Here is a 13727-nt window from a genome sequence, read left to right as displayed (position 1 = left end):
AACCCACTGAAATCAGTGGGGTTGAATGTGTAGAATGTGGCCCAAAGGCTTTTTTCTGCAGCTGTGTAAATTCAGCAGCAGGTTAAGAGGAATTATTTGGGTTCTGTTTCATTGAACTGTCTTACCCTGCACCCTGTGCACAGCCTGGCCAGTGCTTTCTCTTCCTTATTTTCCTTCCATCACAATCCACAATATTCCTTTTTTAGAGATCATGAGATAAATTGTTACCGCACTAAGTTCAAATGCTGAGCGCAACAATGAAAGGTCCTGAAATCTGTTTAAATGGCTTTTACCAAGGGTTGGGGTGGACATTTAAAAATCTAGATTGGATGTTTTTATAAAAGATATGGTATGGTTCAAAGAGGAATTAATTCAGGGAAGTTCTATGGCCTGTATTACACAGGAGATCAGACTAATGATCACAGTGGTCTCTTCTGGCATTATAATCTATTAGAGATTTTTAGCTTGATCACTGGAGATGGGGATTTTAGTTAATGGGACCACATCCTCACCAGCCTGATGTTTAGTTCATATTATAAAACCACACCGTAGTTGGCATCGTGCTTAGGAGAGATCTGTGGCTGGAATAGCAGTGGATGCTGTAGGTCAGGATTAAGATCCTAATGGCCTAGCTGTGTGGGGGAAGCAAACACAGTACTAACATTTGCTGTGTTCAGCCATTGCTCTAGCCAGTGCTGTCCGCCACTCTTTCAAGAGTAACACATTTATACTCTTTGAATTGACATGATGACAGTGTAATCAAAGAATAACTGTGCCTTGTTCCTGTGTATTTGAAGATTGTAAATGAGGTGAAATCTTCTTAAGTGAACACTTTAATAAATGAACTACTGAATTTGAAGCTCTGCCATAAGCAAAATATCTTCACTGCTATCCATGGGTCATTTGCAAAACTGCTGGTGTGGGTTTTTCATATGATGCATTTACTAGTTGGGAACATTAACACATCAGCAAGCATGGTGATTCTACACTTCGAAAAGCTACCCTTGAAGGCTTGAGGAAGCCGCTCAGAATCTTTGGAAGATGGGGTTATGATGAAAACTTTTAAAATAACTTGTGGCACTTTTTTTTTTTTTTTAAGCAGCCTTAGATGAAATCTTTCTACGTTTCGTGGGATGATCCATTGCAACCTGGCTTGTCTGCCTGGGAACTTCCCAAACAGCTTCCCTAGTTAGATAAAAGTTCTACATGAATGTGCAGAATTATCTGACTGTTTTGTTTGAAAGATGGCAGTCACATATAAAGGCAGAGAATTGTCTGGGCCAGGTCCTGATCTGCAGCCAAGATATGCCCAGTGCAGCTGACGTGGGGGTGCATATATGCCCTTTGTACTTCCCAATCCTGAGGCTACTTTGTACCAGTAAAGTGGTGCCGAGCAGTTAGAGCATGGTCCAGGGTGGGACTTATGTATTGGCCAATTCACAAACTACGTTTTCATGGGTATTTAGTAAAAGAGAAAGTAACTCAGGAAAAACTGAATTATTCCTTAAATATGCAGGTCAAATATGAATTTGCATGCTGCCAACTCTGTTGGTGCTCTTCCGAGTCGGTGTATTATCATCTCTCACAACATCAGAATGCTCATGGCAGTGCACACAGAGTGGGATTTTCAAAAGCATTCCTGATTGTCCTTAACTGTGCTGCGCTTGAGAGTTCTACCACTAACTGAGTGAGAGCAGGGCTAGGCCAGCACAGAGTGCTTTGGAAAATCCCGCCCTTTGAGAGCGATGTATGTTTGTACGTTGTACCGAAGCATAGCAGTGATACGCTCCATGAAAATGGTATAGAATTTTTGCCATCTCTACACAACAAAGTTACGTATACGCTGTGCACTGTAGTGTGTACACATAAAACTAGTGTGAAATGCATCAAAAGCCAGGCAAAATTATCTGTATTTTTTAGATGAGCATAAACAGCACTCCTTCTCATCATGGTAGTACTTCTGGTGGGGTGTTTAAAAAAAAAAAGATGAAATATAACCAGTGTCACAGTTTCAGGGTAACTGCACTCTCCGTGGTCCTTCGAGGGCACCAGTTTAAAGGTTTCCAGCATCCAGCTGTCACTGAAGCCCCCGCTTCTGACATTCTGTAATATGTTGTCCCTTGGCTGGTAGTGCTGCTGCAGCCTCAGGGGCAGTGCTATGCTGAGCTGACAGGTCTCCTCCCACCGCCCATAGAGAATGGCAGCCACAACGTGTAGGAGCTTGAGCGGCTATTGCTGCAAGCTGGTAGGGGCCGTGCTGCCTCTCCAGAATGCCTGTGGGAAAAGGGGGATGCTGAGGAGCTGGCTCAGGGGGTGCTGGTTCTGAGGAGGTGACAGTCGTGGTCACTGCCAAGTCTTTATTACTGCACAACCTTCGCAGGCCCCACCCTGGAGCCTGAACTGCACCTCCATCTCCTAATAATGGCTGAGGTGGCATGGGCTTGGGTCGGGCCAGAGCGAAGGGCCCAGCCTGGCTGCTTGGGGGTGGAGGGGTGCTAGCGCAGAGTTGGGGGTTGGCACCAGTGCAGTAATTGTTACTTGCATGTTTTGTTGCTTTGGGCTGCAGCGTTGCTCTTTTAGTTAGTTTGCAAAGCTGATGCTATTCGGTAACATTTTGGAAGAGGTTGGTAAATTTTTGTAGTCTTTGCTGTCCCCTGCTTGATACCCTAAGTGGTGGGGACCTAAAGCAGAAAATTATTGGAAAATTCTTTTTCTGAGCCCATCTTTCCTATCTTTAATTTATCTCTTATTTTGGCTTTAAGTTGAATTTACTTTCACTGTGAATTTAATACATGTATGGTCTTAAAGATCAAATGTGTTTTCATTGCATGCAATGGTGATTTTAAAAAATGTAAATCTGTGTAGGAATATTCTATTTCAGCATGCACCAAAAGGCACTATTATTAAAGACTTCACAGTACCTTGAGTTTAGCTCTTACAATCCCTATTACCGTGTTGCACCAATTTTTATTTGAAATCACAAACCTTTTCTGGGGAGGTTTCTGGGCCTGCATGTGAACCCTGCAAAATCCTGAAACAAATAGATTTGCATGGATTTGATACCTGTTTTCTCCCCTATTGCCCTACCCAAATCCTGGTATTTCTCAGTATTCCCTCCTTTTTAGGGAAAAGAGAGAGGTGTGAAAATGTCTTTAATGCTCCATGTGTGCCTCTGGAGGTGTACACATAATCATTTACTGAAAATGCCTGTAATGAATTAAGGGTTTGAGATAGTGTTGCTACCTAATCTATAACGTGCAAAAGTGCTACTTATTTTTATTTTAAACAAGTCCAGATTTTTTTTTCTTTTCATATAGTGGTAACTCCCTTTAAAATATCAAAGTCAACATTTTCCACAATATAAAAGAGAAAGAAATACCTGTTAAATTACATTAAACTATGTTAAGATAATTGAAATACTGGAATCAGGTGGAAATGGCATTCCTGAAAGAGGGAAACTCCTTCTTTATCTCTCTTATTGCATATAGTCTGAAGCTCCTGCCATCAGCTGCTAGTGTTTCCTTCTGTTTTCTGTCTTTAGCCATTGTAAACCTTCCCTTTTCCTCCCATTTACATATACATCAGTATCACTTGGTGATTGGCAAACCCTGTCACTTTAGTGGCAACCATAATTCTCACTCTCCCTTTCCTGATTATTTTTCTGAGTCCTTCAGTACCAGCAGCTAGGCCAGCAGTGGACCAGTGTTTTTCCTGCTCTTCAGGAGTAGAGGTACAGGTGTCTCTCTCTTTTCTGCCCAGAGACATCAAGGAAAATGGAGTCTTTTTCTATTCAAAGGGTGGCATACAAATGCTGCTCTTTATAAGATGAGCTCAGTGTGTGTTTAGCTGATGTGATATATTTTATTGATTTATGCTCTTTTAGGGCACTTCTCAGACATTCATTATATTTGTTGTGTAGAATGTTGAAATGGGAACTGTTTTGCAATGTGAGCAACCCCGTTTTCAGCCTCATTCTGTAGCTCTGCAGGGCATTGGAAGAGTCTGGCTTCATATAGTGGTATAAACTGGTAACCTTTCCTCCTTTCCCTTTCAGAGAGTAATATGTGGGAGGCTGTGGACTACGCGCTTCCGACATAGGAACAGCACTGGGTTGGGAATCTCTACTTCTGAGAGAATGCTGGGAATCTGCAGAGGGAGACGGAAATTCCTGGCTGCCTCTCTGACTCTCCTTTTTGTTCCAGCCTTTACCTGGATTTACCTGTTTTCTGGGAGTTTTGAAGGTAAGAGTAAAAAAACCTGGTGGGAACTGATGAATGAGGAGGATTGGAGCTAACAAGTGGAAGGATTTCAATCATTATAGGTTAAATAAAGCTGTTGTCATGCACTGCAAATGGCTTCCTGTGTGTGGCTCTTAACAACAGGAGTCCTTGCCACCATCTGACAGATGAGGAGGATGTAGATCCTGGCATCAGTAGTTTGCTTTTTCTCTTCCACTTTTAAAAAGCACTGTTAGAAATTATTTCTCCTTATTCTTTTTCTTCTCTGTGCTTCCTGGCATTTCATTTTCTGTATCCCATATCATGGTGGAAGATAATTATGGTGATAAAATCTTAATTTAAGAGCAGCTCTAAAAAGAAAAATGTTTGTTTATGTTGATTTTATGGTTATTACTAATCACGTTTATTACAGCAGAGCCTAAGGGCCAACCAAGACAAACAGAGTTGTTGATAGTCTCTACCCCAAAGATCTTATAATCTGAATAGACAAGACAGACACAGAGTGCGGGAAAGGATATAGAAGTACTTTAAAAGGGCACCCATCCATATGCTCTAGGCACTCTTGAGACACAACTTTAAAACACAAGAGCAGCAATTTAAGAGAACCTTGCCACAATTCTCCTTCCCCTTTGACGAGTTTTCCACCCATACAATTACAATCCCTCCCCCACATCCCTTCTTTATCTTCAAATATGGGATGGGGGGGAATGACCTTGCAATGAGCCTCGACTGTCATCAGATTTGAGGTGGGGTAGAGGAGGAGAACAAATTGCAGAGCTGGGGGGAATCACAGATAAATCCCCACCAGAAGCCACTTCTCAGGTATACTAGTGGAGCTCCAGTTTGAGAGCTTCTGTTACTCTCACCTTATACCAGTGTGGTAGGCATGTTTGTGTCATTGTGGACATGGCTGAGATCAGATGTTGGCTTGTTTTCAAATGTGTTCCTCCCTCCCCTCCCTTCCCTTCCCTTCTTTAGTGATGCAAAAGGAGCTGTTGTAAAAATGTTTGCAAGGATTTGCTGAGTATTTCTGTATGAAGTTACAAAATAACATTTCAGTAAAGTATGCAGAGCTATCTACAGTGGACAGCTGTAAGTGGACAGCTTTTCAATCCATTTATCAGTGCCTGGCAGGTGAAACAAATATTGAGCACAGAAAATCAATCTGTACCTCAAGGATCTTGCAATATAAAACCAGCTTAGATGCACTGTCTTTGGCCAGCTCTTGCTTGCTGTAGCTGTGGTGGGAATGCCTTTCTATTTCTTTCCCACTACAGGTGGAGATGCTCAATATAGTCCGTGCACTGATTTGCAGCTGTATATTAGTGACTTGGAAAAAAACACCACTTTGCCAATTAAGTTCTAAATATGATGATCTAGGTTTCTAGTATTAAAGGACTTCATTAGTGACACTTCATTTAGGTGGGGTCAGAAAGAACTGTGATTCCCAATCTTATTTTCTGATATTTTGTAGCTTGAAAAATTGGGATGGAACATTTTATGCTTGGTCAACAGGTGATTTCGCTTTTGAAAGCTTAAGGAAAATCTGTTCAGCAGTTTTTGAGTTATCCTAGCATGAGAAAAGGTGTTTCAGCCACTTAAAATGTGTTCAGATTCTAGCTTTCTCTCTGACCATTCAAAAAGCTGACCATATATACACGTGTGCTTGTGTGATTGTATTTAGTGATTCACCACTAATGTACAATCACTGTTTGAGGTCATCCTGGGATGAAACATTTATAGGATTCACAGTAAACTGGAAACATAAGGGGCAGTAGATGGTTGCTTGAAAACATGGTGTTACAAGCTAAAGGCCATGATTTTGTTTAATTGCAAGAGTTGAGCAAGTTTGGGCCTTACCTTTTGAGTTTTAGAAAAATAATTATGGTCACACTTTACATTAAGGTTCCTTTTTACAAAGGGTTTATAAATGATGTTATAAGCAAGTTAGAGACATGAGTAGTATGTGTTGTAAATGGTTATAAGCACATCCCTGGAAGGTATTACAAATGGTTATGAACCAAGATTATAACAGAGTTATTGAGATTTTGAACTCAACAATTTATAACAATTGATTAGCCAATTATTTAAGCATCTAATCATCATTTTCAGAGATTCAGAGTTTAAGGCTGGAAGGGATCATTAGATCATCTAGTCATCTGTATATCATAAGCTAATACATTTTACCCATTTACCTTTGTGTTGAGCCCAGTAACTTGTCTGACTAAAGAATAACTTGTGTTTGGCTATAGCATGTTTTCCAGAAAGATCTTCAGTCTTGATCTGAAGACATCCAAGAGATGGAGAATCCACCACTTCCCCTGGTAGTGATTCCAGTTGTTAATCCCCTTCACTGTTAAAAATTCATGTCTAATTTCTAATTTGAATTGGTCTGGCTTCAGCTTCCAGAAACTGATGCTTGTTATGCCTTTCCCTGCCACCTTAAAAAGTCCTTTTGTATTCGGTACTTTTCCCCTGTGAAGATACTTATACACTGTAATTAAGTCACCGCTCAGAATTTTTGATAAACTAAACAGATTGAGCTCTTTAAATTTTTCACTGTAAGAAATTGTCTCCATCTCTTGTATCATTTTTATGACGCTTTTCTGCACCCTCCCCAATTTTTCAACATCCTTTAAAAAATGTGGGCTCTAGAACGGTACACAGTATTCCAGTAGTGGTCTCACCAGTGCTGTATACAGAAGTAAAATTACCTCCCTGCTCCTACACACTACTCCCCTCTTTATGCATCTGACGATTACATTGGACCTATTTGATGCAACATTTCACCAGGAGCTCATTTATAAATTTTATTAAAAATTAATTATTTGTTAGTTAAACGTTGATATAAAGTGTGACCAATATAACTATATTTGACCTGATAATTTCCTAGCTCCTGTTTTTTTTAAGTATATTACATTCCTACAATAGATCATTCTCTCTCTCCCCCCACATCTGTCACTCAGCCCACCTGGAATAACACGAGAGTTGCACATTACCCAAGCTTTGAAAGCAAACACTACTAAAAATCTTGCTTAGCACATATAAATAAATATTCAGGTTATGACCCACCATACTAAAGAGGATTCTGAATACTGTGTGGTCTTTGAATGTGTCTGATTCCGGTTGTTGTTTTTAACATTGTATATAAGGGCAAGATAACATCAGGTATCAGTTATTTGGAATGAAAAAGCTGAGCTAATGGCTTGTAATCCTTAAATTATCCCAGAAAAGCAAAGGAATGGGCGGGGGGGGGGAAGGTGAGGTGCGGTGTCAGGTGTTTAAATAGGAGAAAGAAAATTACCAAGTAATATTTAAAATTTTAAATATAAATTTGTGGAAGACACCTCCAGCACTATCAGAGATAGCAGCACCCCCCTGCCATAGGCAGCAGCTGCTGAAAACTGCAGGTCAGACTTGTAGTGTCTGGAGAAGATAGGTTTCTCAAAAAGGTGGCATCTTTACATATCTTTTCATAAGGTATGTGAGCATGGAAGTAGCCACTGCTCTCGTGGAATGGGCCATGATGTCCTACCATGGCTTCGAACCCTTGGCCGTGCTGGATTCAATAATGCAGGCTTTTATCGACCTAGTAACAGATGTTTTTGAAACTTTTTTACCTTTGATATCAGGATGACACAAGACAAAAGCATTACTTTTATCTTGGATCTCCTTTTAGCTGTGGGTTATCATGACTATTCTTTGGCCTTCTATCTGTGTGGATACTGTCATAAAGCTTGAGTAATTAGACTCCCAAGGATTGTCCTTTTGGTGGAACAGGTTCTCTCTTCTCATTTTTTAGAAAGTGGTCTCTGTGTGTGGTCCTTCACAACCTTGAATCCAGCTTAAATTCATATGTCTAGAAATGTATTTTATAGTCTATGCAAAACAACACTGTATGTAACATTGCTCAGTTTTGTGTGATCATGAGATGAAAAGCCCTACTTTTGTGCTGTATTTTCCACAGATTTTTTTTGTTTTGTTTTTAGCTCCAGTTTAAGGAGGCGGGTGTTTTTCCTAGAAATTTCCTTAGTTTTTACAACACGTTTAGAAATGGCACAGTGTAGTAGTTCCTACAGAAGCTTCTGAGAGATTCCAGGGGACTTTGAAAGCTGCATAAGGACAGACTTCACTCCTCCTTAGACTGCTTCCTTCGTTTTGTCAGTTGGTGTCCTCTCTCCTGATCCTAACACAATACCCCCAAATACAGCATGTGGACTCTGTTTCTCCCATTCCCTCTACCCTGAGGACCATGTGAAACAGATGTGTGGGACTGTCATTGGGCAAGTGCACTCTAGACTATCTGTCTATCTTAGGTACCCATTTGGCCCCCGTTACTCTAATATCTTAGTGTTTCACAGTCTTCAACACATTTACCCTCAATACTGCTGTGAGAAGGGGAAGAGGCATTAACTTAATTTTACAGAAACGGAGGCCTAGAGAGACTATGTTACCTGCCCAAGGTCAGGAACACTGTTGCAGAGTGGGGAATTGAACCTGGTGTTTCTAAGTCTCAGACTAGTACTTTAATGACTGGGCCATCATCCTTCTGAAAGACTGTCGCCTCCAGCTCCATGTGACTTTGTTAAATGCCTTGTGGCTGACATCGTTTCCACTTTTGGGCCAGGCAGTCAGTAGGATCAGAGTTAGAGCCAGAGCTGGGTGAATACTGAACACAAACAAATAAATAAATAATAATGCTATGTCTCATTGTAATGTTTAAACGGGTTCACTTTGCTGCTGTTTTCACCCTGTAGTCACTGCGCAATTTAATACTGATGTATATTATATAGTGTTCAAGGAGATCCAATATATAGTAGATTGTTATTGGAAATGTTATTGCCAAAGCTGAAGTAATGAGATAGTATGTGCTCTCCTATGCTTTATAATACTGATTGCAGGTTCCTGAAAAGAAACTATAATAAGTGCTGGAATGATAACATGGGGGTGCTTTCTGTTTACAAGATAATGACTACATTGTGGGCTGAATAAACTATAGCAAAAAATATGTGGCTGATTGTCTCCCCACCCCACACACACACACACACACACACACACACACACGATTTTCTTCCGTCCCTCTTTTTTTCATCACCCATTCATCTTTCCTCCCCTACATGTTGGTAAGCCTCTCTTCAGAACAGCTGTAATAAGGATTTTTTGTCTAATTTGTTTTTCAGAACTGAACTGGCAGGGAGGGTTTGGGATTTTTCCAATGTAAACACATGCAACAGTTACAAGAGGCTTCCCGGTTTGTGAGGATTCAGGATTGTTAAAGTCAGATGAGTCCATTCCGATAATCTAGTCTGACCTCCTGTATAAAACAGGCCACAGAACCTCACCCAGTAATTCCTGCATCAGGCCCATAACTTCTTGTTGAGCAAGATCATATCTTTTAGAAAGGCTGCTTATCTTGGTTTAAAGATTTAAAGAAGGTTGGAGATTCCACCACAGGCCATGGTAAGTGGTTCCAGTGGGATTACCCTGCACTGTGAAAAATGTGTGCCTTATTTCTAAGGGAGCCTGAATTTGTTTAGCTTCAGGAGGGGAGAAGAGGGATGAGAAGGAGATAGGAACTAGTTTTTAAACTTGAAATGGAAATAGTCTTTTTTTTTTTTTTTTTTTTTTAACAGTTAGCCAGTCCCATTTTCATTGTTTTTTTATATCTTTCCCCCAATCTCTCCTCATGTGAACATTTTAGTTTCTCTATTTCAGCCGAAGGTAGTGAGAAGCAGGGGTTAAGTGGTCACTTTTACTGCTGACCAACAGCTTGAAAATTCTGAGTATATGGGCCAGTTGGAACAGAGATTTTTCATGTTCTTGTTTCAGAGTAACAACCGTGTTAGTCTGTATTCGCAAAAAGAAAAGGAGTACTTGTGGCACCTTAGAGACTAACCAATTTATTTGAGCATAAGCTTTCGTGAGCTACAGCTCACTTCTCTCCCCCCCCACCCCACTCTCCTGCTGGTAATAGCTTATCTAAAGTGATCACTCTCCTTACAATGTGTATGATAATCAAGGTGGGCCATTTCCAGCACAAATCCAGGGTTTAACAAGAACGTCGGGGGGGTAGGAAAAAACAAGGGGAAATAGGTTTTTTCCTACCCCGCGCCCCCCCGACGTTCTTGTTAAACCCTGGATTTGTGCTGGAAATGGCCCGCCTTGATTATCATACATATTGTGAGGAGAGTGATCACTTTAGATAAGCTATTACCAACAGGAGAGTGGGTTTGTGTGTGTGGGAAAAAAAAAGCCGGGGGGAGCGGGGGGAGAAAACCTGGATTTGTGCTGGAAATGGCCCACCTTGATTATCATACACATTGTAAGGAGAGTGATCACTTTAGATAAGCTATTACCAGCAGGAGAGTGGGGTGGGGGGGAGAGAAAACCTTTTGTAGTGGTAAACACCCATTTTTTCATGGTTTGTGTGTATAAAAAGATCTTCTGTACTTTCCACAGTATGCATCTGATGAAGTAAAGTTGTCTCCAACTCACCCTTTCTCCTCCCCTCTAGGGCCCAAGTGCCTTCTTTTAAGCCCAGTTGGGAGGCAGCTAATGAGCCACAGGTGCACTGGACTCTGCTCCCTCTTAAAGGGGCTAGTTGCCCTATGATACAGCAATTATGGGAATTAGACACCTACAGCCAATCAGAGCTCATGGGATTGCATAATAGTAGGGAGAAAATCTCAGATTTAAAAAAAAAATTTTTTTTAAATTCATGTAGCAATTTTCAGGGGGTATGCACGGAACACAGTTGGCAAAAGGTCACTGCTGCAATCCTTTGCATGAAACAGTCAAGTCTGGAGACTGGTATGTGGATGCAATCTTCTGCCTCCTGGCTGCTGGAAAAATAGCAGCAGTTCTCGGGTGGGTCAGCGTGGGTTAGTACGGAGCAGGAAGGACTGGGCAGCAGCAGCCATTTTAAATTCTACTGGGCTTCTCAGAAACCATCTCCCTGCAATGCTTCCATTTCTGCTATCCTCTGGGCTCATTAATATACAGAGCGGGACAGAGCCTACGGGGGACAGGCATGCAGCCAATGGGGGTATACCCATTGGCTACCCGACATGTTGATGCCTGCTTCTGCTTCCCCATTGTTGGAAAAATCATGGTACTGGGCTTTCTTTGCAATATCTGTGTAGTCCAAAAATAATAATTTTTTCAGGGCCATAATTATGGAAGAGAAAATTGTACAGACGTGCGCTGGTATCTGTACAGTATACTGCACTTTGATTAAATAAAACAATACCATTTCTGTCTAATGTAGAATAAACTGCACTACGGTGCATGAAGTGGACTATAGTAAATATTTTTCTAAGAATTATAAATATTACACTGCTACAGACACTAAAATGTGTTGCCATTTCAAGCATCAGGTAATTGTTTAGCATAATTATTAACTGTACCGAAATTATTAGAGGCTGGTTACTAGAAGACTTGTAAGGCATGAATGATCACTTGCCACCTGATCAGGAAAACTAATCGCCCAACCAGATTTCTTTCTTCTAAGCCATAGCTTATCCCCCTTTTAAGTTTTAAAATAACTCGTCAGATAGGATCAAATCAAACACAATTTTAGCAGCATTTTAAGAGTGATTATTCACTTTAGGAAACAAGATTACTGTAGCAGAGATTTGGCAGTTAACTGTTTGTGATTTGTAATCTTATATCTTAACAGCATCTCTGTGTTGGATCTCCAAATCAGTGGTTCCCAAACTAGGGGCACTGCTTGTTCAGGGAAAGCCCCTGGTGGGCTGGGCCGGTTTGTTTACCTGCTGTGTCCACAGGTTCGGCCAATAGCAACTCCCAGTGGCTGTGATTCATTGTTCTCGGTCAATGGGGGCTGCAGGAAGCGGCGTGGGCCGAGGGACGTGCTGGCCGCCTTTCCTGTAGCCCCCATTGGCCTGGAGCAGCGAACCGCGGCCAGTGGGAGCTGCGATCGGCCGAACCTGCGGACACGGCAGGTAAACAAACCGGTCCGGTCCGCCAGGGACTTTCCCTGAATAAGAGGCGCCCCTAGTTTGGGAACCACTCTTCCAAATAAAACAACACACTTTCTTACAATGAGACAATCTTTACAGGTTACTCTTATTGTATTAAAAGACAGAGGATATTACCCTTTTATTTTTCACAGGATTAATGCCTTAAGTACTCAAGAGTTATTTAAACTAATACCAGGATTTTAGTAAATTGCCATCAGTAAGCCACCTCCCTGTCACAGGATTTAATTTAACCAAGTCATATTATTTTCGAAAAGGTGATAGTACTTCTTAACTATAGCATTAATGACGGTTTCCAAATTAACTATTAACATGGAAACTCCCATGGAAACCTAATGATATCCTTCCAAAATAATCTGCACTGATTTTAACAATGCCTTCTGTTAGTCTGAAAGCTTAATGTGAGGCAGTATTCTTTTCCAGAAGTATGAATAACAATGATTGTTAGTTATTTCATCCTTTGCTGCAATGTGTTGGAGAGTCTGGGACTTAAAATAATGATCTCAAAGGAAAGGTCACAAATTTGCAGAATATTTTGAAAGGAGCCACATGCAAAAATCTTATCTGTGTAGAATAAGTTATTTTGCATATAGTTTCTGTGTAAGGGTATTAGTTGCCAGTTTGTGCACATTTGAAGTGGAACATGGAGCTATGAAGTAGTCTTTCTGAAGAATGGCAGTGCCTTCCAATTTTCTGAAACTTACTGTTTGTCTGTTTTAGATCATAAAATACTTGCATTGCCCAGGAGTCCTGCCTCCCCTAGTAAATAACCTGGCTTCAGTGCTTTTGCTAATGACTGTCTGTTTCAATTACCAGTGGAGTTCCTCAGGGTTCGGTGTTGGGACCAATCTTATTTAATCTTTTTATTACTGACCTTGGCACAAAAAGTGGGAGTCTGCTAATAAAGTTTGAGAATGATACAAAGCTGGGAGGTATTGCCAATTTAGAGAAGGACCGGGATATCATACAGGAGGATCTGGATGACCTTGTAAACTGGAGTAATAGTAATAGGATGAAATTTAATAGTGAGAAGTGTAAGGTCATGCGTTTAGGGATTAATAACAAGAATTTTAGTTATAAGCGGAGGATGCATCAATTAGAAGTAACGGAGGAGGAGAAGGACCTTGGAGTATTGGTTGACCACAGGGTGTGTATGAGCCGCCAATGTGATATGGCCGTGAAAAAAGCTAATGCAGTTTTGGGATGCATCAGGCGAGGTATTTCCAGTAGAGATAAGGAGCTGTTAGTACCATTATACAAGGCACTGGTGAGACCTCATCTGGAATACTGTGTGCAGTTCTGGTCTCCCATGTTTAAGAAGGATGAATTCAAACTGGAACAGGTACAGAGAAGGGCTACTAGGATGATCCGAGGAATGGAAAACTTGTCCTTATGAAAGGAGACTCAAGGAGCTTGGCTTGTTTAGCCTAACCAAAAGAAGGTTGAGGGGAGATATGATTGCTCTCTATAAATATATCAGAGGGATAAA

General features: G+C 41.0%; 1 protein-coding gene across 2 annotated transcripts in view; it reads left to right on the top strand.

Annotated features, from left to right (window-relative positions):
- The window catches only part of LARGE1 (LARGE xylosyl- and glucuronyltransferase 1), a 363903-nt gene that overhangs the window by 98436 nt on the left and 251740 nt on the right, over positions 1-13727 (top strand). For both annotated transcript variants that reach the window (XM_077829159.1, XM_077829178.1), the window contains exon 2: positions 4055-4241. In XM_077829159.1, the coding sequence (XP_077685285.1) occupies positions 4136-4241 (106 nt within the window). In that variant the 5' untranslated portion in view covers positions 4055-4135. The remainder of the gene's footprint in view (positions 1-4054; positions 4242-13727) is intronic.

Source organism: Eretmochelys imbricata, chromosome 1 (genome assembly GCF_965152235.1).
Source record: "Eretmochelys imbricata isolate rEreImb1 chromosome 1, rEreImb1.hap1, whole genome shotgun sequence".
NCBI lineage: Eukaryota > Metazoa > Chordata > Testudines > Cheloniidae > Eretmochelys > Eretmochelys imbricata.
Note: the sequence above shows the minus strand (reverse complement) of the source record. Positions and strands in the feature narration are given on the sequence as shown.